The sequence below is a fragment of the Salmo salar genome, chromosome ssa23 (assembly GCF_905237065.1).
Source record: "Salmo salar chromosome ssa23, Ssal_v3.1, whole genome shotgun sequence".
NCBI lineage: Eukaryota > Metazoa > Chordata > Actinopteri > Salmoniformes > Salmonidae > Salmo > Salmo salar.
Window position 1 is genome coordinate 25,771,534 of NC_059464.1, and position 25,102 is coordinate 25,796,635.

A 25,102-nucleotide genomic window follows, 5' to 3' on the forward strand; every position below is an offset into this window, starting at 1 on the left:
TGCTACCACTAGAGTGAAAGCACCGCCAGCATTCAAAAGTGACCAAAACATCAACCAGGAAGCATAGGAACTGAGAAGTGGTCTGTGGTCCCCACCTGCAGAACCACTCCTTTATTGGGGGTGTCTTGCTAATTGCCTATAATTTCCACCTGTTGTCTATTCCATTTGCACAACAGCATGTGAAATTTATTGTCAATCAGTGTTGCTTCCTAAGTGGACAGTTTGATTTCACAGAAGTGTGATTGACTTGGAGTTACATTGTGTTGTTTAAGTGTTCCCTTTATTTTTTTGAGCAGTGTATAAATGGACAAAACCAATTTAAGATCAGGAAGTCGGTTTTAGTTTGTTAAGATGGCGTCTAATGGCAGTCTCAAGACATAACATGCTCAGTTTGAGCTACTCCAAAGTCACATTGCAGGATGATACCAGTGGCGAACGACTGCGCCCTCTCATTGAGTAGCTCAAGTTGAAGACAGACATGGGTATGGCAGGTAGCAACTAAACTTTCCTAATAACTTATTCTGTGTGTGATTTTAAAATAGTCAGTTCAAGGATATATATCTGGTGTAATAGAATCAATTATTGGTACCCTGATTGTCTTCTAAAAATATGTACAGTACCAGTAAAAAGTTTGGACAACAACTACTCATTCAAGGGTTTTTCTTTATTTTTACTGTTCTCTACATTGTAGAATAATAGTGAAGACATGAAAACTATAAAATAACACATATACAATCATGTAGTAACGAAAACAGTGTTATACAAATCAAAATATATTTTATATTTGAGGTTCTTCAAAGTAGCCACCCTTCGTCTTGATGACAAATTTGCAAACTCTTGGCATTCTCTCAACCAGCTTCATGAGGTAGTCACCTGGAATGCATTTCCATTAACAGGTGTGCCTTGTTAAAAGTGTGGAATTTCTTTCCTTCTTAATGCATTTGAGCCAATCAGTTGTGTTGTGACAAGGTAGGGGTGGTATACAGAAGATAGCCCTATTTGGTAAAAGACCAAGTCCATATTATGGCAAGAACAGCTCAAATAAGCAAAGAGAAATTACAGTCCATCATTACTTTAAGACATGAAGCTCAGTCAATCCGGAAAATGTAAAAAACGTTTAAAGTTTCTTCAAGTGCGGTCACAAAAAACATCAAGAGCTATGATGAAACTGGCTCTCATGAGGACAGCCAGAGAAAAGGAAGAACCAGAGTTACCTCTGCTGCATAAGATAAGTTCATTAGAGTTAACTGCACCTCAGAAATTGCAGCCCAAATGAATGTTTCACAAAGTTCAAGTAACAGACACATCTCAACATCATCTGTTCAGAGGAGACTGTGTGAATCAGGCCTTCATGGTTGAATTTCTACAAAGAAACCACTACTAAAGGACACCAATAAGAAGAAGAGACTTGTCTGGCCCAAGAAACACGAGCAATGGACATTAGACCAGTGGAAATCTGTACTCTGATGAGTCCAAATTTTAGATTTTTGTTCCAAACTCCTTGTCTTTGTGAGACTGTAAGTGATGTATTTCGAATTCAAGGCACACTTAACCAGCATGGCTAGCCCCGCATTCTGCAGCGATACGCCATCCCATCTGGTTTGTGCTTAGTGGGACTGTAATTTCTTTTTCAACAGGAGAATGACCCAACACACCTCCAGGCTGTGTACGGCTATTTCACCAAGAAGGAGAGTGATGGAGTGCTACATCAGATGACCTGGCCTCCACAATCACCCGACCTCAACCCAATTGAGATGGTTTGTGATGAGTTGGACTGCAGAGTGAAGGAAAAGCAGCCAACAAGTGCTCAGCATATGTGGGAACTCCTTCAAGATTGTTGGAAAAGCATTCCAGGTGAAGCTGGTTGAGACAATGCCAAGAGTGTGCAAAGCTGCCATCAAGACAAGAAGGGTGGCTACTTTGAAGAATTTAAAATATATTTTGGGATTTGTCTAACACTTTTTGGTTACTACATGATATGTTATTTCATAGTTTGGATGTCTTCACTATTATTCTACAATGTATATAAATATTAGTATAAAAAAAATTAAGAAAAATCTTTGAATGAGTAGGTGTGTCCAAATGTTTGACTGGTACTGTATATATTTACAAGAATATTGACCACGAATGATTGCCATTTTTTTTCACCTTGACTTTAATGGGGAATCCTGCTTTCTGGATACAACAACCTGTAGTACCACGGTCAGCCTTGAACAGACAAATTCCTATATCATATGAAAATAATGTAACTACAGTATACGCCAGGGGTCTTCAACCTTTACTTGCCCAGGGACCCAACTCCCAGGCAAACCGACATGTCTAGATCTCTTACACAAAGACACTGATACACTCAGCTTCTACGATCACCCACAAACATAAAATAGACAACAAAGCATGACATCCTAGCTTAGGGTGCGATTTAAGTAGGATGATCCAAAGTCAGTCCCACAAGAAAAGGAGCAAAATTCACACTTTAAAAGGTGCTCCATCTATATAGAGTCGATTACTGACTCAATAAAGTCAGACATGTGATTGACGCAGTGGGGGGACATGCTTTAAAACCTCTGGGGAGTATGCTAAGGCAGGGGGCTTCAACCTTTTCTTGCCCAGGCAACTCAGCGACCTAGGGGCCCCCATTATATCTTAGATTTTTTTTTTTTAAATGCACATCTTGTCTTATTATCAGATGAATGATAATGGCAAGAAAAAGTATGCCTAATCAACATTTAAAAATTAATAGATATGGTAGATATTTTTTATTTATTTGACCTCCCCACAATATAATTGGAAGAGGAAGTGTAAACTCCTAGCAGCTGTTATGCTGGTTAAACAAAGTTTAGCCACATGCTGGCAAAAATGTCCAAGTCAAGAAAGCTTACAAACAGCAAGTGGCATATGCTGCGGCTGGTACTTGCGGGTGCTTTTTCTAAGCCTATGTCATATACTCCAGTGAGTGTAATTAACTCTCAACATTAGGAGTAGAGATAGAAGATATTCTCCTCTTTTCTAGTGTATATACACTGCCTTCTGAAAATATGCAGACCCCTTCACTTTTTCCACATTTTGTTTTCTTACAGCCTTATTCTAAAATGTATTAAATATATTTTTTCTCTCATCAATCTACACACAATACCCCATAATGACAAAGCAAAAACTGTTGTTGTTTTAAAATTTTTTGCTGATTTATAATAAAACAAAAACGGAAAAATTACATTTACATACTGTAAGTATTCAGACCCTTTACTCAATACTTTGTTGAAGCACCTTTGGCAGCGACTACAGCCTCAAGTCTTCTTGGGTATGACGCTACAAGCATTGCACACCTGTATTTGGGGAGTTTCTCCCATTATTCTCTGCAGATCCTCTCAAGCTCTGTTAGGTTGGATGGGGAGCGTTGCTCTCCAGAGATGTTCGATCAGGTTCAAGTCCGGGCTCTGGCTCGGGCACTCAAGGACATTCAGAGACTTGTCCTGAAGCCACTCCTGCGTTGTCTTGGCTGTGTGCTTAGGGTCGTTGCCCTGTTGGAAGGTGAACCTTCGCCCCAGTCTGAGGCCCTGAGCGCTCTGGAGCAGGTTTTCATCAAGGATCTCTCTGTACTTTGCTCTATTCATCTTTCCCTCGATCCTGACTAGTCTCCAAGTCCCTGCCACTGAAAGACAATATTGGTTTCGTCAGACCTGAGTATCTTGTTTTTTTTAAACTATTTTATACATTGTAGAATAATAGTGAAGACATCAAAACCTAAAAAGTGTTATACAAATCAAAATATATTTTAGATTTTAGATTCTTCAAAGTAGCCACCTTTTGCCTTGATGACAGCTTTGCACACTCTTGGCATTCTTTCAACCAGCTTCATGAGGAATGCTTTTCCAAAAGTCTTGAAGGAGTTACCACATATGCTGAGCACTTGTTGGCTGCTTTTCCTTCACTCTGCAGTCCAACTCATCCCAAACAATCTTAATTGGGTTGAGGTTGGGTGATTGTGGAGGCCACTCCATCACTGTGCAGCATTCCATCACTCTCCTTCTTGGTCAAATAGCCCTTACACAGCCCGGAGGTGTGTTTTGGGTCATTGTCCTGTTGACCTGGCCTCCACAATAACCTGAACTCAACCTATTTGAGATGGTTTGGGATGAGTTAGACTGCAGAGTGAAAGAAAAGCAGCAAACAAGTGCTCATTATATGTGGGAACTCCTTCAGGACTGTTGGAAAAGCAATCCACATGAATCTGGTTGAGTAGAATGCAAAGAGTGTGCAAAGCTGTCATCAAGGCAAAGGGTGGCTACTTCAAAGTATCTCATGTAGAAAATAGTACAAATAAAGAAAAACCCTTGAATGAGTAGGTGTTCTAAAAAGTGTGACCAGTTTTTGCTTTGTCAGTATGGGGTATTGTGTGTAGATTTATGAGGATTTGTGTATTTTTTAAATCCATTTTAGAATAAGGCTGTAACGTAACAAAATCTGTAAAAAGTCAATGGGTCTGAATACTTTCCGAATGCATATGGATATATTTTAATATTTTTAAGTTTTATAGATCTGTCATTGTTTTGGTTTCATGCATTGTCATGTACTAATTATTGGTTATTTTGAGTTGCCAAACTCTAAAATCATACACATTTATGTTTTTTTCCCCTCTGCCCCTTTTTGATAAGATTGTCTACTTGTTGAATGAATATTAATGGAGAAACTGTTTCTTTGCCAGCGGGTCCAGCAGCTCCAATCTATCAAGAACTCTCTCTAGTGGCTTGAAACGCCTGCTTTCATCATGGGTGAATCTCTTTGGATCCTTTATTGACAAACATAATGGCTGAAAGGCATAAAGGTATATCTAATGTTGGAGTATGCCGCCATTCCTGTCGTTCAATTTTAAAACAGAAGATGGAGGGGATTTGACTTGTACAGTGTCCTCATTAAATATCTCTATTGAAAAGAAATGGATACAAATACTCTGCCCTGGATTTACTTTAGCTTACTTATAAGACATCTTGTTTGTTCTTTTTTGCTTTAAATTGTCTATTGTGTCCACGTACAATTCTGCTGTAAGCAGACTGCACAGTTGACACAGAATAATAACAGCGATCTGATACTGAAGCTCCCCCTACCTCCCTCTCTACCTCTCTGCCACTGCCCGACTGCCACAGGGATTGATGGCTCTGCCCGGTCATTATTATTCAAGGTGAACTCCTCATAGTTTCAACTGCTTGTGGACCTTAAGGCTTTGGCTGATTTCTCCAAGTCTGCCTGTTTACTGATCGTCTCAATGTACTCCTCCACCCCTGCGTTATTCATCACCTGTGCCTTTACCTTTCGCTTGGCTGCAAGATCAGTGGAGAAGCCAACTGCCAGAGTACATGTTCCATTTCCACCCGCGTGCACACATTATGAACTCTCTGTGATTAAATGACCCCTGTTATAACAACAATGCGCACTGTCACCGTCAGGGGACGGACAATGTGGCAAGTCGCTGAACCAGTGAAGAAAAAACTGACTGTGGCCCATTTCCTGGTTTCCAATATGCTTAATGACGGGAGTGATGAGTTATTGACAGCTCTCATCTAATTAGAGGCACTGATGTGTCTATTGCAGCCTTGGCAGTGACAGCAGATAAAGAGGACCATTGATTTTGCTGTGGTGGACTGTATCTGGACACTTCAGGGTGTATGTGGGTGTGTGTGTGTGTGTGTACTGTATATGACTGTTTAAGAGATGGTGAGGCAGGGGAGAAAGTGATCTGCTATCCCTTTGACTGGCAGAAGCCTTAAATTCCAATAATTCACACTTCCGCGGATTGGTGAAACTAATTACTGGCTTTAACTCCAGGTCAATAATGAAATGTTTGGTGGAGAGTGGGAGCATGGGAGATCTGGGAGCTGGGTAATTTGTGGCTTGGTCTCCGAAGCATTCAAGTCCCCCTGTACCATTCTTGACCAGTCCTGACTTTGGTTTGAAATTAAACATTAAAACAGGTGGACACAGGGTGACAGTACTTAATTATTTCAAATCCCCATGGACTTCTTTTTAATAGGCATCTCAAAGCCGCCTCGACAACTACTGGGGTTAAACATTTATTAATGACACCCTCTGGTATGGAGCACCTCAGTAGAACGTGGCGCCTCGCTGATAATTTATGGTAGACTGTATGTGCAAATTACATCTTATTACTTTTTATTCCAGCACTAACCTCTCTGTAATTTAAACATAATTGTTAAGGGGCCATAAATATTACAAATGTTTTCATGGGAATGAGAGTGTGCCGATGACCTTTCTCCTGCTCATGTGTGACTACAGTAAACAGAATGACTGTAGGATGAGTTGAATAGTAGATGTAGCAGCTGGGAGGTAAAATTAAAGCCTAGTGATTAACACACTCTGGGTCAGATGTTCTGTTTTCATTGTCAAGTCAAGGTGAAACCTGCATTTACTTAGATTCTCCTGCACGGTGGCCATCTGCAACAGCTTGTCACTCAAACCTTCTCTCTGCCCTCCCCCCCCTCCCCCAAGTGCAGCATGCAGTCTGTTTCATCCAACGCTCCCCAATTTAGAGTAAACTGTAATTAAAGTGACTTGGCAGTCAGCTAAAACCAAATGTCATCCTCCCTCATCACAAGAATGGGTGTGCAGTTGGTAGCCAGAAAAAAGCCTGATGCTGTGGACTTATGTAAATGCCATCCTGACAGCTATTAGATGTGTTCAAACTGATGTACAACTATCAATGGCAATTGGTTAATGTATATTGACAAATTTCTGGGCTATAGTGCAAATAGAAAAAACACATCTCCTCTCTCAGGTAGAGTACAAGGTATCCTTAGTATACAATCCCGGGTATCCATAATTTAAGGCCTGTATAAAGCCTATTAATTAAGTAAAAGGTTCCCTGTGGGGTTTTATCAGTCACGGAACCAACAAACAAGCCGCTTTTCAATCCTGTATTATCTTGAAATCAAGTTCAAAAGGTTTCATCATAGGTTGCCATTGGCATTGCCATTCTGCTTAAGTGACACCTCCCAGTGTTCTGACACATAGCGGACATGTCCTTTGGCAATTAGTGGATTGTAAGTCATGGAAGATTATGTTCAACAGCTTCCCAATGTAGTTAAATAAAGGGTCAAATAAGGCACACGGCAGCTCTGAACTAAAGTGTGGCCTGGCCCTTTAAAATGGGCCGCAGTGAATTGGCATTTCAGAATTTATCACAGCTGCCACCGACCAAGTCGGTCCAAACATTATATCACCCACTGGCTCTCCCTCTCTCTCTCTCTCTCCTTCACTGCAGCATTGCAGATCCGGGCCTGTGTTTTCTTAAAGAGCCTCTATTCAACCCTGCTCTGAATTCCAAGGAATAGGCCATGAGATCACAAAAAATGAAGTGACAGAATCAAAGCCTACTGCTCTGAACATGTTAGCATGAGTAAAAGTGCAAGGGTTTGCATTCAGTGCTTTCGTGTCTGTGCATCAACACTATAGCTATTCACACTGCTTGCTAGAAGGAAAACAAATATTTCCCTCTCTACTCACTGCAATGCCATTGTTGAATGTTCTCCATCATCATTGTAGTAAATGGCCTCATGCATTACATAGTGTAAGGACATTTTTGGAAATGCCCATAAAGAATGGCTGCAAATATGAAATTGAAACTACAGCAAAAAGCTGTTACTTCTCGGCAGCAATATGTGTTGTTCCAACAGCATATTTGAAATGCAGGAGAGCTTGCAATTCATTTCATACTGCAGCAAAATATCATTTCTGAGAAATGAACAGTACAGAAAGCAATATTTGGTTTGTTGTTTTTCCGTTTCCCTACTACATGAGGAGCTATATAATGAGTCTAGCCTTTTACTCCAGTTTAATGCCCTTTATTAAAGATTCAAAACATAAGATACTCATCTATATTTCTCATAATACAGTTGTCATTCATAGTGAACTGTAGTTATCAACACACTGGCACCTTGGAATACCATCTGTACCTAGCTCTCAGCCTTACAACAATAGTACATGTTCAGCCACCATTCTTCCTGCTGCAGCATAAAAGATCAGGAGAGAATTTCCAATCAACATGTTCATACCTCAGTTGATGGAAACTCAGGGAGAGATCATGGAGCCTTCAGAACCAAGTGAGATATTTATTTTTCAGATTGAAAAGTGCCTCTCAGTATTGAAATCACGATCGATCAATTGAAAATTAACGGATTCGATTCCCCACAAAGATTGTCTGGAGGCACCTTGTTAAATCTACAGCGCAGTCCCCACAACTCACATACTTATAACACACCACAGCGGATAAAACCATGTGTATGTGCACACACATCATACCCTGCAGTCCATGTGCACACACATCATACCCTGCAGTCCATGTGCACACACATCATACCCTGCAGTCCATGTGCACACATATCATACCCTGCAGTCAATGTGCACACACATCATACCCTGTAGACCATGTGCACACATATCATACCTTGCATTCCATGTGCACACCTATCATACCCTGCAGTCCGCCAAGAGACTCCAATCCAACATGAATAACATATAGGGTCTTTCCACACTCTACCAAGCTATAATTCCTTCCCTCATAGCCTGATTTTTATTCTGCATGCTGCATTTCAAAATGCTGAGCCCACCATTGTAAACTTCTGTTAAGATGTAATACACTTAGGACAAACTACAGGTGATTTTTAAAATCGCCACTCGAATAATTAATCTCTGATTTCCTGAGAGACCAAGGCAGTTTGTAAGTGTTCAGAAAAGTCTACACATGCACACCCACGTCCTGCACAAACACATACACACAAGTCTGGTGCTTTCTCTCTCTCTTACAGAGAAAGGCTGAAACGCATGGTAACACCAACATGTCCAACCACACACACACACACACACACACACACACACACACACACACACACACACACACACACACACACACACACACACACACACACACACACACACACACATACACACACATACACACACAAACAGGCAATCATACACATTCACTCACCCACACATACTATAGTACTTCAGCCCACATGAACAAAGTTACAGCACACCTCAAAAACAGACAGAAATTTAGCCCAGGTTTTACAGACAGCTTCTCTCCAGAGACACAGTGGGGAGAATGCTGGAAATGTATTGAAGCTGTAAAAATCTATTCCTGCCTCCGTGTGAGGCCCTGCACCTCCCCCAGGAGCCCCCTTCAACCATTACAAAACTGGGACGAGGCCTCATAAATGGAAAGAGGACTGAGGGAGGTGAGGGAGGTGGGGGAGGGGGGTTCTGTGTCAACTGAGAAGTACCAAATAGTGCTAAGGGCAACTATGTACCCCGCTGGAGTGACCAATCCTATGTGTAAAACTGCCATCATCATAACACTACACTGGGTTTCAGTTATTTGGAGTACTGCAGACCTACTACAGATGTAGGATCTTAATTTGAGATAGTTTGCTACAGTGGGAAAATAGTCCTGCAGCAACAGGAAATGTGGATTTAAATTAATGGACATTTTTAGTAGGGGTTGATACATTTTTCACTAGGGCAAATCAAGTCTAAAATTTAAATGTGGAAATTACTAACTTTAGAAGCTTTTTTAAAACTAAAATACAGCAGAAGTTAGCATTTCCTGCTTTGCAGGAAAATTCTCAGCAACAAAAGATCCTATTTCTGTATAAAGGATTATTTCCAAGGACTGCTGTGAGTTATTGTAACAAATGAACAGCAGCTCATAGAAACCATACCCAAACCGATTATAGAGCTGGCAGAAAGAGCTTCATTTAAGCTTCACCAACTTTCCCCAACTACACAGATTCATTCTAAATCAGCTCCGTAGTACACTCTTCGAACAATGGGTTCCGACAGGGTTCCCCTCTGTGGAAACGGTTCTGTATGGAACCTAAAAGAGTTTTACCTGGAACCAAGAGGGTTCTTCCAAGGGTTCTCCTATGGGGACGACCAAAGAACTATTTTCGGTTCTATATAGCACCTTTTCTTTCGAAGAGTGTACCCTCAATGTCGACGCAAATTCCAAGAACAACCTAAGTAATATCTTACTGGATGGGTAGTATGTGTTCATGTCCTATTCTGACAGATGAGAGCTGGCAAATCATAATATTGCATAACACTATGTTAAGTCAAAATGCTGCTGCAAATTACTTCCACATCAAAGACATTCATGCAGAGTGGCATATCTTCTATGTTTGAATATCAATGGATCAAAAGATGCACTCATGTAGAAGGACCACATTATCACAGTTTAACCTGAATTACCACCAAACACTCAGCTTCAAATGTGCCCGAAGGAACAGAATATTGAATGAATACCAACCATAACTGAAAAGATCTGCAGTATTACAGAGGATATAGAGGGTGAACTAGCTCTCCTCTGTAACAATCAATGTGACTGAGAAATTCTCATCTGTAAAGTTGAAATCCTATTAACAATGTGGGCTGGAATTATGATAAATAGCCTACTAACAAACATACAGAAGAGAGGCACAAAACATGACTCTTTACTGCATTACTGATGTCACTGAGGTCTAAATGTATTTGTAGGCAATAAGAACACTTGGATAGACAATGTGGCAAAACACAGTAACATGTTCATAGCAATTTTTTACATCATAAAGGGAGGTCAAATGATAAGGCAAGGAGGAACAGGGAGAGGGTAAATGAAGTATATACACCTCTTAAAGAGATTGGAGCTATATGTTTACAAAAAATACTATATGTGTGACTAGATCAACGAAGGGGAGGAGGTTTGGAGAGGGGTTGCCCTGCCCTGTGTGTGTGTCACTCAGAAGAGAGTAGGGAGAGGACACAGAGAGAGGATGTTTAATGAGTGCTCCCTGCCTGCCAGAGTGGCTGCATTAACACCATACGCCTTATCAAGGGCACTGTCACCGGCCCTGAGAGGCACAATGAACTGCCACTCTGCCAGAAGAGAGGGAGAAGGAAGGAGAGAGAGAGGGAGGAGTGGGGAGGGAGCCTAGAGGACATTATCTTGATGAAGCCATGATCGATACAGCCAGATCAAGCCAATGGAACAGGGATACCATCCCTTTTAATTGAGATTAGACTCTGCAAGTTCACCGTGCGCCCATCTAATTTAAGAGTGGACGTCGTCTCCCCACAGTTAACTCCTCACACATGTCATCAATTACAGGAGACTCTCTGACCTAGGACCTGGCAGCCAATCAGAGTGCCCCATCTCCTCTCCTCTCGGTAGTGTGCTGCCTGGGGAGGAGAGACTCCTCTCTCTGTGGCCCCATGCAGCTGGCTTTTTTGGGGCCCTTCTCTGTTTTCTGTGTTATTTATTCCAGTGCATACATACCTCCTTGTCTACATATTTTCTTGCCCGGTTTCCTGGCACATTCCTTCGATATTCTTTTTACTGTAAAATGAATAGAAGACTAAAAAATAACATGGAGCTCCGTTAAGGACAGTTGGAGCATGCAACACCACTATCTGAGTGCTGAGGAAGGAAAAATTAGTTAACAAAGAGAGTTGCTCTTATTGGCTTAGTTCATGAATCAATCAGTCAGTGAATCAATCAATAATCATTATTTACATGAGCTTCTTCCTTGATGAGCTCTATTTGTTGTGCCTACACACAATGGACAGATGATGAGCCGCTGTCAGTCAGGAGTGAGGAGAAGGGGGAGGAGGAAGAGGAGGAAGAGGATGAAGAGGAGTAAGAAGGGAAAGGAGGAACCAGTCTCACCTGAATGGACGTGCTGTGGTGGACAGAACAATATGCATGTGGGTGGAGGGATCAGGAGACTGATGAACAGCCGCACACACACACACACACACACACACACACACACACACACACACACACACACACACACACACACACACACACACACACACACACACACAGCGGTGCACACATAGAGGCACACACACACATACACACACACACATACACTCACACACATACAGAGGCGCACATAAATTTAGGCACACACACGTACACACTCACATACATAAAAGCAGTGTCATGCACGTAAACATGCAAATGTCATGCTTTTCTCACTTTGTTGTCAGCAAACAGACAGGAATATATTTAAAAAGAGGTTGTTGGTTTAGGTCTGTTTTCTCTTTTGGTCTGGCTATTAACTCACCATCCTCAGTGGGAACATATATGTTTAAGAAAAGGCAGTCCTCGCTCTGGTCCTGTACGTAAGAAGACACTATCTCCAGGTTGTTAGTAAACCACACAGGCAGCATGACGTCCGGCAGACGCCCCTCCACGATGGTCTGGGGGCAGACCGGGGCGAACTGCGTAGCGTTGCGGACCTCCGGCCAAAAGATGGGTGGCTCTGGGGGCTGGAAGCGCCTCTCGCCTGTGGGGGGTGCGGCATAAGGCACCCCCAGGAACTGGATGACGGGTCCCAGGATCTCATTGTTGAGCTCCTTCTTGACGCCCCTCAGTTTGCCGTAGACGGTGGTGACCACGGGATCTGTCTCGTCCAGTTTCTGAGAGGCCGTGACCAGGGCCTGCTGTGCTAGGCTCAGTATCCACAGCAGGAAGGTGAGGTCCAGGCCCATACCCAGGCCTACGCCCAGCCGGGGATGCATGGCCCTCCAGGCAGGGTACAGCTTCAGACAGCCAGGTCTCTGCAGGGGCATGCTCCCTCTGCCACACCAGTAGACACACACACACTAAAGGGGCTAATCACACCACAGCGCTAGCAGCAACAATCCACTTTAGATCCACTCACAGGAAGGGGTGCAATCAAAGGCAAAGTATCAGGCCTCCCAAACACGCGACTGTCAAAACTTTCAAAGGCTCTTCGCATGGCAAGTACTCCCCATTGATTTCACACTGGCGGAGGCGACATCTTCACTTGCCGATATTTTTCAGGCCGCATCCTATTGACAATCCTGTTTTCCATCCTGGCGACACAGGCAGGGCAGCCATTTGCAGCAGGTCTTCCACAGATAAATCAACTCCAGTCAGTGCGTAGGTCTATATCCTGCAGGAAATAAAAAATAATTCATTAGTGCTAAGGTGAAGGGAAGAAATATGAACAGAGCAGGGCTTTGTTGGCTGTTACAATCTGGATGTTCCCATCAAGCAGAGCACAGGGCAATCACAGTCTGCCTAGTGACACTTCATCAATCATGTGCAAGCAGACTGACTGAGTGACTAGGTACTGTACTAGTTATGGGATCCCTCCTCCTCCTCCAGACCTGGGAGGAAGAATTTAGAAGATCATATTTCATAGAGAGAAAGAAATCCTATTTGTTTATAATGTGATGACACATCTCATAGACACTTCTCAGCCAGAGCAGGAGCAGACACCACCATGGGGGACAAAAATACACTATTCAGTTTTTGACAGAATTTCTATGGAAACAGAAAAAAATAGAGCATCCACATTCGTATGACTAGAGCACACTTTAAACATGTTTACACAACAATGAGAGATGATAATGAAGGAAATATGCTCAGATGAATAACAAATAAAGCTGAAAACCGAGCTTTGAGGTAAAATATATATATTTTGTTGTTGTTGTTGTTGTTGGACATAAAACTGTTAAAAAAAAACAGCAAATCCGCTCCAAGTGATTTTACTTTTGGATATCTGTTCCAACGTATTCCCACGCACACTAGTGAGTTATATGTGATTGTATACAAATGTAAGCAAGGTTTGAAATGATTATGTTTTAGTCAAAAATGATATTTGTTGGGGTTGCTTGCGGTTAATTTGCATTCAAATTATTTGTAATTATGTTCCCGGCTCCCTGACCATCCGCTCCAGAAAAGTTTCGGGTCACGGCTGAATCTAGTTGTTGATCCATGCTATCCAGTAGAGTGATTGTTTACATTTACTTTGTTTACAAACACTGGAGTAAAACAAGCTAATGTTTTGGGTTCTGATGGGGTACAAACAGTTAAAATACTCTCATATGAGGCTGTTATAAGTTATATGCTGCAAGAATCAATGGGTATTTATCGTTAATTTATAAGTCCAAAAATTGATGTTGCAACTGCAAATTGCCCCTTTAACTGACTACTTCCAAATTGATTGAGGAGAGACTTTTCAACCATACAGTACGGTACATAAAACATATACAGTTGAAGTCGGAAGTTTACATACACTTAGGTTGGAGTCATTAAAACTCGTTTTCAACCACTCCACAAATTTCTTGTTAACAAACTATAGTTTTGGCAAGTCGGTTAGGACATCTACTTTGTGCATGACACAACAAATTTTTCAACAATTGTTTACAGACAGATTATTTCACTTATAATTCACTGTATCACAATTCCAGTGGGTCAGAAGTTTACATAGACTAAGTTGACTGTGCCTTTATACAGCTTGGAAAATTCCAGAAAATGATATCATGGCTTTAGAAGCTTCTGATAGGCTAATTGACATCATTTCAATCAATTGGAGGTGTACCTGTGGATGTACTTCAAGGCCTACCTTCAAATTCAGTGCATCTTTGCTTGACATCATGGGAAAATCAAAAGAAATCAGCCAAGACCTCAGAATTTTTTTTTAGACCTGTACAAACAATAGTACGCAAGTATAAACACCATGGGACCACGCAGCCATCATACCGCTAAGGAAGGAGACGCGTTCTGTCTCCTAGAGATGAACGTACTTTGGTGCGAGAAGTGAAAATCAATCCCAGAACAACAGCAAAGGACCTTGTGAAGATGCTGGAGGAAACAGGTACAAAAGTATCTATATCCACAGTAAAACGAGTCCTATATCATCATAACCTGAAAGGCCGCTCAGCAAGGAAGAAGCCACTGCTCCAAAACCGCCATAAAAAAGCCAGACTACGGTTTGCAACTGCACATACTTTTTGGAGAAATGTCCTCTGGTCTGATAAAACAAAAATTAAACTGTTTGGCCATAATGACCATGGTTATATTTGGAGGAAAAAAAGGGGAGGCTTGCAAGCCGAAGAACACCACCCCAACCGTGAAGCACGGGGGTGGCAGCATCAGATTGTGGGGGTGCTTTGCTGCAGGAGGGACTGGTGCACTTCACAAAATAGATGGCATCATGAGGTAGGAAAATGATGCGGATATATTGAAGCAACATCTCAAGACATCAGTCAGGAAGTTAAAGCTTGGTCGCAAATGGGTCTTCCAAATGGACAATGACCCCAAGCATACTTCCAAAGTTGTGGCAAAACGGTTTAAGGATAACAAAGTCAAGGTATTGGAGTGGCCATTACAAAGCATTGACCTCAATCCTATAGAACATTTGTGGACAGAACTGAAAATGTGTGTGCGAGCAAGGAGGCCTACAAACCTGACTCAGTTACACCAGCTCTGTCAGGAGGAATGGGCCAAAATTCACCCAACTTACTGTGGGAAGCCTGTGGATGGCTACCCGAAACATTTGACCCAAGTTAAACAACAAAGGGAATGCTACTAAATACTAATTGAGTGTATGTAAACTTCTGACCCACTGGGAATGTGATGAATGAAATAAAAGCTGAAATAAATCATTCTCTCCACTATTATTTTTGACATTTCACATTCTTAAAATAAAGTGTTTATCCTAACTGACCTTAGACAAATAATTTTTACTAGGATTAAATGTCAGGAATTGTGAAAAACTGAGTTTAAATATATTTGGCTAAGGTGAATGCAAACTTCTGACTTTATTTGTATCCTCCTCTATAGAAAACAAGTCTTATTGAGGAATGGGAGATTGGTTTATAACTAGAAGAGAATGGCTCTCTCTCTCTCTCTTTCTCCCAGTGAAGCCAGTGTAAGGCGGATTCAGATCAGCCATTCATTTGGTCCAGCACATGAACCCAGGGCCAGATCTCCCAGCGCAACACAAAGCAGGTTTATGTCCTCCCACAATGGGACGCTTGTCCTCAATATTACTGTACCGGGTCCGCCACACACAGACCCACAGACACAGATTCACAGAGTCTCAGACAGAAGCAGAACAAGCACATCATTGAGAGACAGACCAAGACATAGAGACATCAGCATCCGGAGTGGAGACTATACAGTGTAGTGTAGTAATCGTGTACTATGTGACTTTTAAATGAGTGGCACAGGGGTGAAGGAGGTTGACACCACGAGGAGATGAAGTGATCCTAACAACCAACAATCCTAAGACACTAAGCACTTTTGTATAGCAGCTGTAGCTGTGGGCATGTTGAAAGAAGCACTTAGGTTGCTTAAGCAGACCCAATGGTTTATTGGTCCTCCTGTAGACCTAAGTAAACGTGTGTGTGTGTGTGTGTGTGTGTGTGTGTGTGTGTGTGTGTGTGTGTGTGTGTGTGTGTGTGTGTGTGTGTGTGAATATACAAGAATACAGGGTTTGGAACAGAGCTATATATATATCCCATACTAAATATAAATTTAAAGCTCTGCATTGGAGGAGTTTGGCAATCCTCTGAGTTTCAAACCATCCCAGTCACGGCAGATTAGATGTCCTTGTGTGCCCAATGGTAATATTTGCAGTCATTTCTATTTTGTCTATAGCCAAACATTAATTATTGGCATCACTCTCACTTCAACCCTCGCAACAAAACCATCTTTTAAAACAAATCACATCTATTGACAGAGGCGTACAAATGATATGCATGCAAACAAATGCAAAGCACTCTGCGTTCTGGAATAATTAGGCAAACAGATAAACAGAATGAAATGAAAAACCTCCAGCATTGATTGTGTACTGTATTGTTAATGAGGCTATAAAACTACTGTGAGGTTTTTACAATGGGGCGGCTAAGAAAAACTGCACATGAGCCTCGCCACAAGCCTTGTCATCTCTGACACACCAGCCAAATATTTAGACTGCAGACAGGCAAATAAAATCCAAGGCGTTGGCTCTAATCTGAACTCTTTTTTCAGAGTCCAGGAGAGGCTAGGTTTGGCTCCAGCGATGATTGCTGGCTGGTCGGAGCAAAACAGGATTTGGTAACATTATTGTGCTGCACGGTGTGAGCGGTGTGAGGGAGATTAAGCGAATGAGTGTGCACAGAGGATGAGATTTGATTGTTGCCTTTAATCTCTACAACAATCCTACTCAAACAGACCTATGCTGAGAGGAGTTTAGTGAGGTCTCTCCCAAAGCTAAATCTCTCTGGGGTGGTAATGTAACATATACATACCACTGGGTAAAAACCTACGGTAGCTACCTTAACACCCTGTAATATCTTTCTCATACCTACAGCATAACAGAAGTGTCACCCTGATGCAATTTCAATCAAGTGAAACAAAAATACAATCCAATACTATACTGTATTTGATGTTTTCCTTCTAGACAATTCATTCTCAATCCATTGTCCTACCTTTTCCTAAAAATGGGGACAGAAAATAGTCGCAACTTTGCCTCCAATTTCCATGCTTTCTGTATGTGATTAAACTCTTCCAGGTGTTGAGAACAAATTTCACACGTGGCCAGGATATCCATTTAACAAATCCTTTGAAAGTCCCCTGCTTAAGAACCCTACCATAATAAGCTCAGCAGATCAAGCAGAAAGAGGTGATCTATGAAATCATTTTGCCATTTATTTTGCATGTGGAGTCAGTCATTTATCATCCTGTTTTTCCAACGAAGTTTTTTTCATGTTTATTTGTTGTTTCTTTCCCAGAGTTTATGGCAAGGCATCCGTCAAGCAGATCCCCCGCAGGGACTTGTCCCAGTGTGAGTCAAATCACTAACCCACTCAGGGACCCTGCAGCCAAGTTTCAATGCTGAAATAGGAAGCATTGCAATGGGAAGCAATGTTATGACTTAATACTATGCAGAACTATGCTTTTTTTCTTCAGTTATAGACAATATATACCTGATGCATCACAATACGTCATCACCACATTATTTATTACCCTATTAATTTACTGATGGGTCTACAGGGTGGCAAAATACCACGGATAAAGCATGGATATACATAGACTGAGAGACGATGGTAGAGGAAGAGCGTTTAATGAGGTTCAGCACATTTCCCAAATAGGAGCCATTGGAAGGTCCCCGATTATATAGAGGTGTACTCTGGAAAACAAACGGCCTATTATTTCAGCCCAAGCTGTCAAAAGTAGAGAACATATGGGCACAAAGTAGAGTTATGCCGGCAGTCAGTCAACAGACTAAACCTTCCATCACTGTGTGGTTTAGTTCCATGCGAGCTACCGCTGACATTAATGATCTCATTTCACCTCCAGTAAGGCTTTTGGGGAATTTGTAGTCAGCTGCTTATGACTATTTCAGTGGATATGATTAGCCAGCAGGTCCGCCTGCTGTGATTTGTGGACTTTGTGGTGTGACAGTGGGACGTTGCTGTGATTTAAGAACACAAGTCGGAATTCTCCTTGGCGCTCATCAAAAATCGAGCGCCGTTTCAGACAATGCCCATTGTATCACCACCCTTTAGTAAAATGTGTCAGTCACATTGTGAGGTAAAGGGTAACTAGACTTGACTGCAGCAGTTCTACTGAGGCCTGTCTCCAAGCTGGGGGACATCCCAAGGCTTGGGTTATTAAAGACTGATGAATAAGTCTGGTATTCACGCATGAATAAGAAGAAATCTGAAATCTAAATGCAGAAGGAAATGATGATGAAGAAACAATTCTGATCAATATTTGTGCTACTAACAAAATATACTGCTCAAAAAAATAAAGGGAACACTTAAACAACAAAATGTAACTCCAAGTCAATCACACTTCTGTGAAATCAAACTGTCCACTTAGGAAGCAACACTGATTGACAATAAATTTCACATGCTGTTGTGCAAATGGAATAGACAACAGGTGGAAATTATAGGCAATAAGCAAGACACCCCCAATAAAGGAGTGGTTCTGTAGGTGGAGACCACAGACCACTTCTCAGTTCCTATGCTTCCTGGCTGATGTTTTGGTCACTTTTGAATGCTGGCGGTGCTTTCACTCTAGTGGTAGCATGAGACGGAGTCTACAACCCACACAAGTGGCTCAGGTAGTGCAGATCATCCAGGATGGCGCATCAATGCGAGCTGTGGCAAGAAGGTTTGCTGTGTCTGTCAGCGTAGTGTCCAGAGCATGGAGGCGCTACCAGGAGACAGGCCAGTACATCAGGAGATGTGGAGGAGGCCGTAGGAGGGCAACAACCCCTTTGTGCAAGGAGGAGCAGGAGGAGCACTGCCAGAGCCCTGCAAAATGACCTCCAGCAGGCCACAAATGTGCATGTGTCTGCTCAAACGGTAAGAAACAGACTCCATGAGGGTGGTATGAGGGCCCGACGTCCACAGGTGGGGGTTGTGCTTACAGCCCAACACCGTGCAGGACGTTTGGCATTTGCCAGAGAACACCAAGATTGGCAAATTCACCACTGGCGCCCTGTGCTCTTCACAGATGAAAGCAGGTTCACACTGAGCACGTGACAGATGTGACAGAGTCTGGAGATGCCGTGGAGAACGTTCTGCTGCCTGCAACATCCTCCAGCATGACCGGTTTGGCGGTGGGTCAGTCATGGTGTGGGGTGGCATTTCTTTGGGGGGCCGCACAGCCCTCCATGTGCCAGCCAGAGGTAGCCTGACTGCCATTAGGTCCCGAGATGAGATCCTCAGACCCCTTGTGAGACCATATGCTGGTGCAGTTGGCCCTGGGTTTCTCCTAATGCAAGACAATGCTAGACCTCATGTGACTGGAGTGTGTCAGCAGTTCCTGCAAGAGGAAGGCATTGATGCTATGGACTGGCTCGCCCGTTCCCCAGACCTGAATCCAATTGAGCACATCTGGGACATCATGTCTCGCTCCATCCACCAACGCCACGTTGCACCACAGACTGTCCAGGAGTTGGCGGATGCTTTAGTCCAGGTCTGGGAGGAGATCCCTCAGGAGACCATCCGCCACCTCATCAGGAGCATGCCCAGGCATTGTAGGGAGGTCATACAGGCACATGGAGGCCACACACACTACTGAGCCTCATTTTGACTTGTTTTAAGGACATTACATCAAAGTTGGATCAGCCTGTAGTGTGGTTTTCCACTTTAATTTTGAGTGTGACTCCAAATCCAGACCTCCATGGGTTGATAAATTGGATTTCCATTGATTATTTTTGTGTGATTTTGTTGTCAGCACATTCAACTACGTAAAGAAAAAAGTATTTAATAAGATTATTTCTTTCATTCAGATCTAGGATGTGTTGTTTAAGTGTTCCCTTTATTTTTTTGAGCAGTGTATTATAGAACGTTTACACCAATGCTATCATCCATTACAAATGGTAGCAGCGGTAGCAGTAGTATCAGAATAGTAGTAGTATCCACCATTTAGGTTGTCGACCATTGCTACCATCTAAATTATGGCTAATGACAGTTTACAAATTCCAATTTACTGCTTAAGTCCCTCTGACTCTAGCAGGTTCTCATGTGCTGTCATGTCACATCAACTCTCAGTGAGGAGTTAAACTGTAACGGCAAGCTATGAGCGCTTCATCCTGCACACACACACACACACACACACACACACACACACACACACACACACACACACACACACACACACACACACACACACACACACACACACACACACACACACACACACACAGACACATACACATGACGTGCAGTGCCCAGCACATGCCTGTAGCCCATGGCGGAGCACTGAGGTGCATGACGACAGGGGTGACGTGGCTGTGCATTATTCATCCTGCTCTACTCCCAGCGTCTGCAGCGGCCCCAGCCAAGTCCTGTATCACACTGCACACTACAGCCTACATACCTTACCCACTACACTACCCCACTTACCCTTCATTGGACAGGTCCATGTGTGCTTCTACTTAGCTTCTCAGGTCAATTCTCTCAAATCAAATCAAGTTTATTTGTTAAGTGCATTTCACATGTGTGTCAACAAAATATTGCAAGAACAGACAAACAAAACAATGCAAGAAAAGGGAATACAAGTTGAATAAACACTGATAACACAATCAATTGAGAAAGACAGGGGCAGGAAGCGGGTAGGGGTGGCATTGGCAGGGGCTGTGATCAGCATTGTGTTGCTGATCACAGCCCTTGTTAGAGCCTGACTGTATTTAGTTTTCATAATTTCCCCACATTTATGCAGCATGGCTGAATGGTTGTGTGGGAGGGCATCTGTTTTTCCCCTCCACTTGGTTCACCTGGCTGCCATCTTTGTGTCTTCTTGCCAGGGGTCACAGCTGAAGCACCAGTTTGGCGTGAAAAAAAGAATATGGAAAAGCTTCCTGGCTGCTCTCCGAGAGTCCCTATGCTCAGTGAGAAACACTACCACCCACTCTCTCACTTCAGGGCACAGAGACCAGGCCTGATCAGGAGTGTATTTGGGAAAGTCATTATCATACATTTAGAAAAATGATAAACTCCACTATTAGATTATATTTTACCGTAATGCAAATGGAGCGGGCTCTCCCCAGCTCTGCTCTCCTGGGGCAGACAGATCTTACGGCTCCACTTTAGCCCACCCCTAGGATCCAGGGGTCCTCCTCAAATTGGTTTACATCAAAAGCAATAATTAGTTACTTACCGCAGATCTCATAGGGGACTTGGATGCCCTCAAGGACCAAGCCTGTGAGCTGGGGAGGGTAAACACAGAACCTGCTCTCTACTAGTTACCCCTGGTGGGACTCAAACTTGGGTTTGGTTTCTTAATGGGCAAAAATAGAGGGAAAAACTTTCTTTAAGAGATATAAACGAGGCAAAACTTCAGTCAAATCATATCAAATCAAAATGTATTAGTCACATGCTTCGTAAAAAAACAGGTGTGGACTAACAGTGAAATGTTTACTTCCAGAGAGAAAGAAAATAGAGAAATTATGGAAAACACAATGAGTAACAATAACTTGGCTATATACAAGGGGGACCAGTGCCGAGTCGATGTGCAGGGGTTAAAGGTACTTGATGTAGATACAGTAAGCTCCAAAAGTATTGGGAGAGTGAATTTTGTTGTTGGTGGTCCTGGATGGCAGGAAGCTCAGCCCCAGTGATGTACTGGGCCACATACACTACCCTCTGCCATAAATGTGTTACTGTCCCAATACTTTTGGAGTTCACTGTATGTACAACTAGGATTAAAATGACAGATAATAAACAATAGCAGTAGCATATGTGATGAGTCAAAAAAGTTTGCAAAAAGGGTCAATGCAGATAGCCCTCCATTTCCTGGAGTCCACGATCAGCTCCTTTGTCTTGTTAACATTGAGGGAGAGGATGTTGGTCTGGCACCACACTGTCAGGTCTCTGACCTCCTCCCTATAGGCTCATCGTCGTCTGTGATCAGGCCTGCCGCTGTTGTGTCACCGGCAAATTTAATGATGGTGTTGGAGTCGTGCGTGGCTGTGGGTGAACAGGGAGTACAGGAAAGGACAAAAGCACTCCTGAGGGGCCCCCGTGTTGAGGGTCAGCATGGCGGGTGTTGTTGCCTACCCTCACCACCTGGGGCGTCACGTCAGGAAGTCCAGGATCCGGTTGCAAAGGAAGTTCAGTCCCAGGGTCCTTAGCTTAGTGATGAGCTTGGAGGGCACTATGGTGTTGAACAGCATGTAGGTGTTCCTTTTGTCCAAGTGGTCAAAACCACTTCACTGTGGTCAAAACGTACTGTCACTGTGGGGACGACGTTGGTGACTGATGTGGTTAAACTCCTCAATGCCATTGGATGAGTCCTGGAACATATTCCAGTCGGTGCTAGCTTCGTAAACAACAGGTGTGGACTAACAGTGAAATGCTTACTTAAGGGCCATTCCCAAAAATGCAGAGAGAAAGAAAATAGAGAAACGATGGAAAAGGAAAACATGTAATAATAGATACACAATGAGTAACGATAACTTTGGAATTTAAAATGAGGCAATGAACATGACGACTGTCAGCTTTAATTTGGGGGTATTTTCATCCATATCGGGTGAACCGTTTAGAAATTACGGAACTTTTTGTACATAGTCCCTCCGTTTTAGGGGGCCAAAGTATTGGGACAAATTCACTTATGTACATTTAAGTAGTAAAAAGTTAAGTATTTGGTCCCATATTCATAGCACGCAATGGCTGCATCAAGCTTGTGACTCTACAAACTTGTATTTCAGATTATTTTGTGCCCAGTAGAAATTAATGGTAAATAATGCATTGTGTCATTTTGGAGTCCCTTTTACTGTAAATAAGAATAGAATATGTTTCTCAACACTTCTACATTAATGTGGATGCTACCATGATTACGGACAATCCTGAATGAATAGTAGATAATGATATTTGTGAGTCTGTAACTTTCTCACTCATCATTATTCACAATTAATTTAGGATTATCCGTAATCATGGTAGCATCCAACTGAATTTACATTATTTACCATTCATTTCTACTGGGCACAAAGTAATCTGAAACACAACCAAAAAAAACAGCAAATGCATCCCAAAAATGTGCATCCAACAAATTCATATTAAACATCGCGCATCAGCTGTTATTAACAAAGAGACACACACCACCCCCCTTGAGCTTACCTGATGCTCCCATTTTGTCCTGCCAATGCATAGAAAAACCAGCTAGAATATTATCCATGTCCTTGTTTAGCCAAGTTTCCAAGAAACATAAGATATTACAGTTCTTCAGGTTCCATTGATAGGACAGTCTCGAACAGAGCTCATACAGTTTGTTCTCCATTGATTGTACATTCGCCAATACAAAAGAGGGTAGAGGCGGTTTACTTCCTTGCCAATGTCGTTTCATCACGGTGCCCGCATGTCGGCCTCTAAATCGCTGTCTCTTTCTCTTCCGAGTTTCGAGGATAAGGGCCTGGTAAGGGGTGAGCAGTGTGTCCTGCACCTCCGACTCACTGAAGTAGACATTTTCATTGAAATCGAGGTTAGTGATTGCTGTTCCGATGTCCAAAAGCTATTTTCGATCCTAGGAAACGATGGCGGAAACATTTTGTACCAAAAAGCTAAGATCAGCGCAAAAAAAACACACAAAATAGCAGAATTGGCCAGAGAGCCCGTACAACGTCCGCTATACATTTCAACGCCAATCTTTTCAGTGGGGCGTTTGAGCTATTTATTCTCGACAGTATATGAATCCATTATTTTTTAACTTTGCTCTGGCTTTAAAAGCCACCCTCCTGAGAGGAAGGACAGGTGTCTATGTGCAAACACAGAGCCTAAGTGGGCTGAATTGGAATGTGTTAGCGCTTCTGTGGCCCAGCTCTCTCTCACCTTTAGAGCAGCAGGACTCTGATCGGTTGACTGAGAGGTCCTTTCACTCCAGCAGATGTGGAGAGGTGGGAAGTGGAGTTTTGACCGCGGCGCTGCCACAGGACCCCAGATGGGAGGGGGTGAGCAGCAAGCACAAACTGCACTCATCACAAGAACACAGAGAAAAGTCCGTTACGGCTGTTTAGCTTTGTCTTGCTTTTTCTGGCACGTACTGTGTGCTCCACTTTTCATGTGTTTTGTTTTTGTTTCCCCAGGAAATGGACAGAAAAAGTGTGAAAGGACTGGGTGCCCTCTGAGGTGAGAACCTGAGTCATCAGACCAGAGGGTTGGTCAGGTGCCACAGGAGAGCTCTGTGACTCTGTACACTCATTAGATGGGGTGCTCCAACGTCCCTCCACTGGGTACACGCATGCATGCACGCACGCACGCACGCACGCACGCACGCACGCACGCACGCACGCACACACACACACACACACACACACACACACACACACACACTCTTCAGACCTTATTAATGCCCCATTTCAGGGCTGAGGCTCTCGTTGCACCCCATTTCCCACCTCAGATCAGTCAAGACACAATGAACTGACCGAAAACACAGCAAATGGCCACTAAAGCTCTCATGTTGACAAGAGGAGTGCATCAGTCCACTTGAGCTGAAGAAACACTGTGGGGGCTAAATAACCAGCAAATGGCCTGAAATGACTGGGTTACATGAAAAACCACCTTCCATGGCAAATCCCTAACACTATACATGCCACAGGAACTCACAAAGCTCTCTTCAGAGGGGCCATTTGGAGCCTATGCTAGAAAATCTGCAAAATATGCAGACAGTTCCGAAATGGCCCCAAATTAAGCAACACTCTCTGCCATTTTAGAACTTGTTACAGAAACCTTCCCAGCAATAATTTCATGAGGAAAAGGTGGCAGATAGCTGCCATAGTCTTTATCCCGTAACAAAAGA

The 25,102-nt window shown here is 42.9% G+C and overlaps 1 protein-coding gene across 3 annotated transcripts in view; it reads right to left on the reverse strand.

Annotated features, from left to right (window-relative positions):
- LOC106584306 (neuroligin-1) overlaps positions 1–25,102 on the reverse strand; it is a 357,882-nt gene that overhangs the window by 275,583 nt on the left and 57,197 nt on the right. For all 3 annotated transcript variants that reach the window (XM_045705996.1, XM_014169396.2, XM_014169395.2), the window contains exon 2: positions 12,120–12,974. In XM_045705996.1, the coding sequence (XP_045561952.1) occupies positions 12,120–12,627 (508 nt within the window). In that variant the 5' untranslated portion in view covers positions 12,628–12,974. The remainder of the gene's footprint in view (positions 1–12,119; positions 12,975–25,102) is intronic.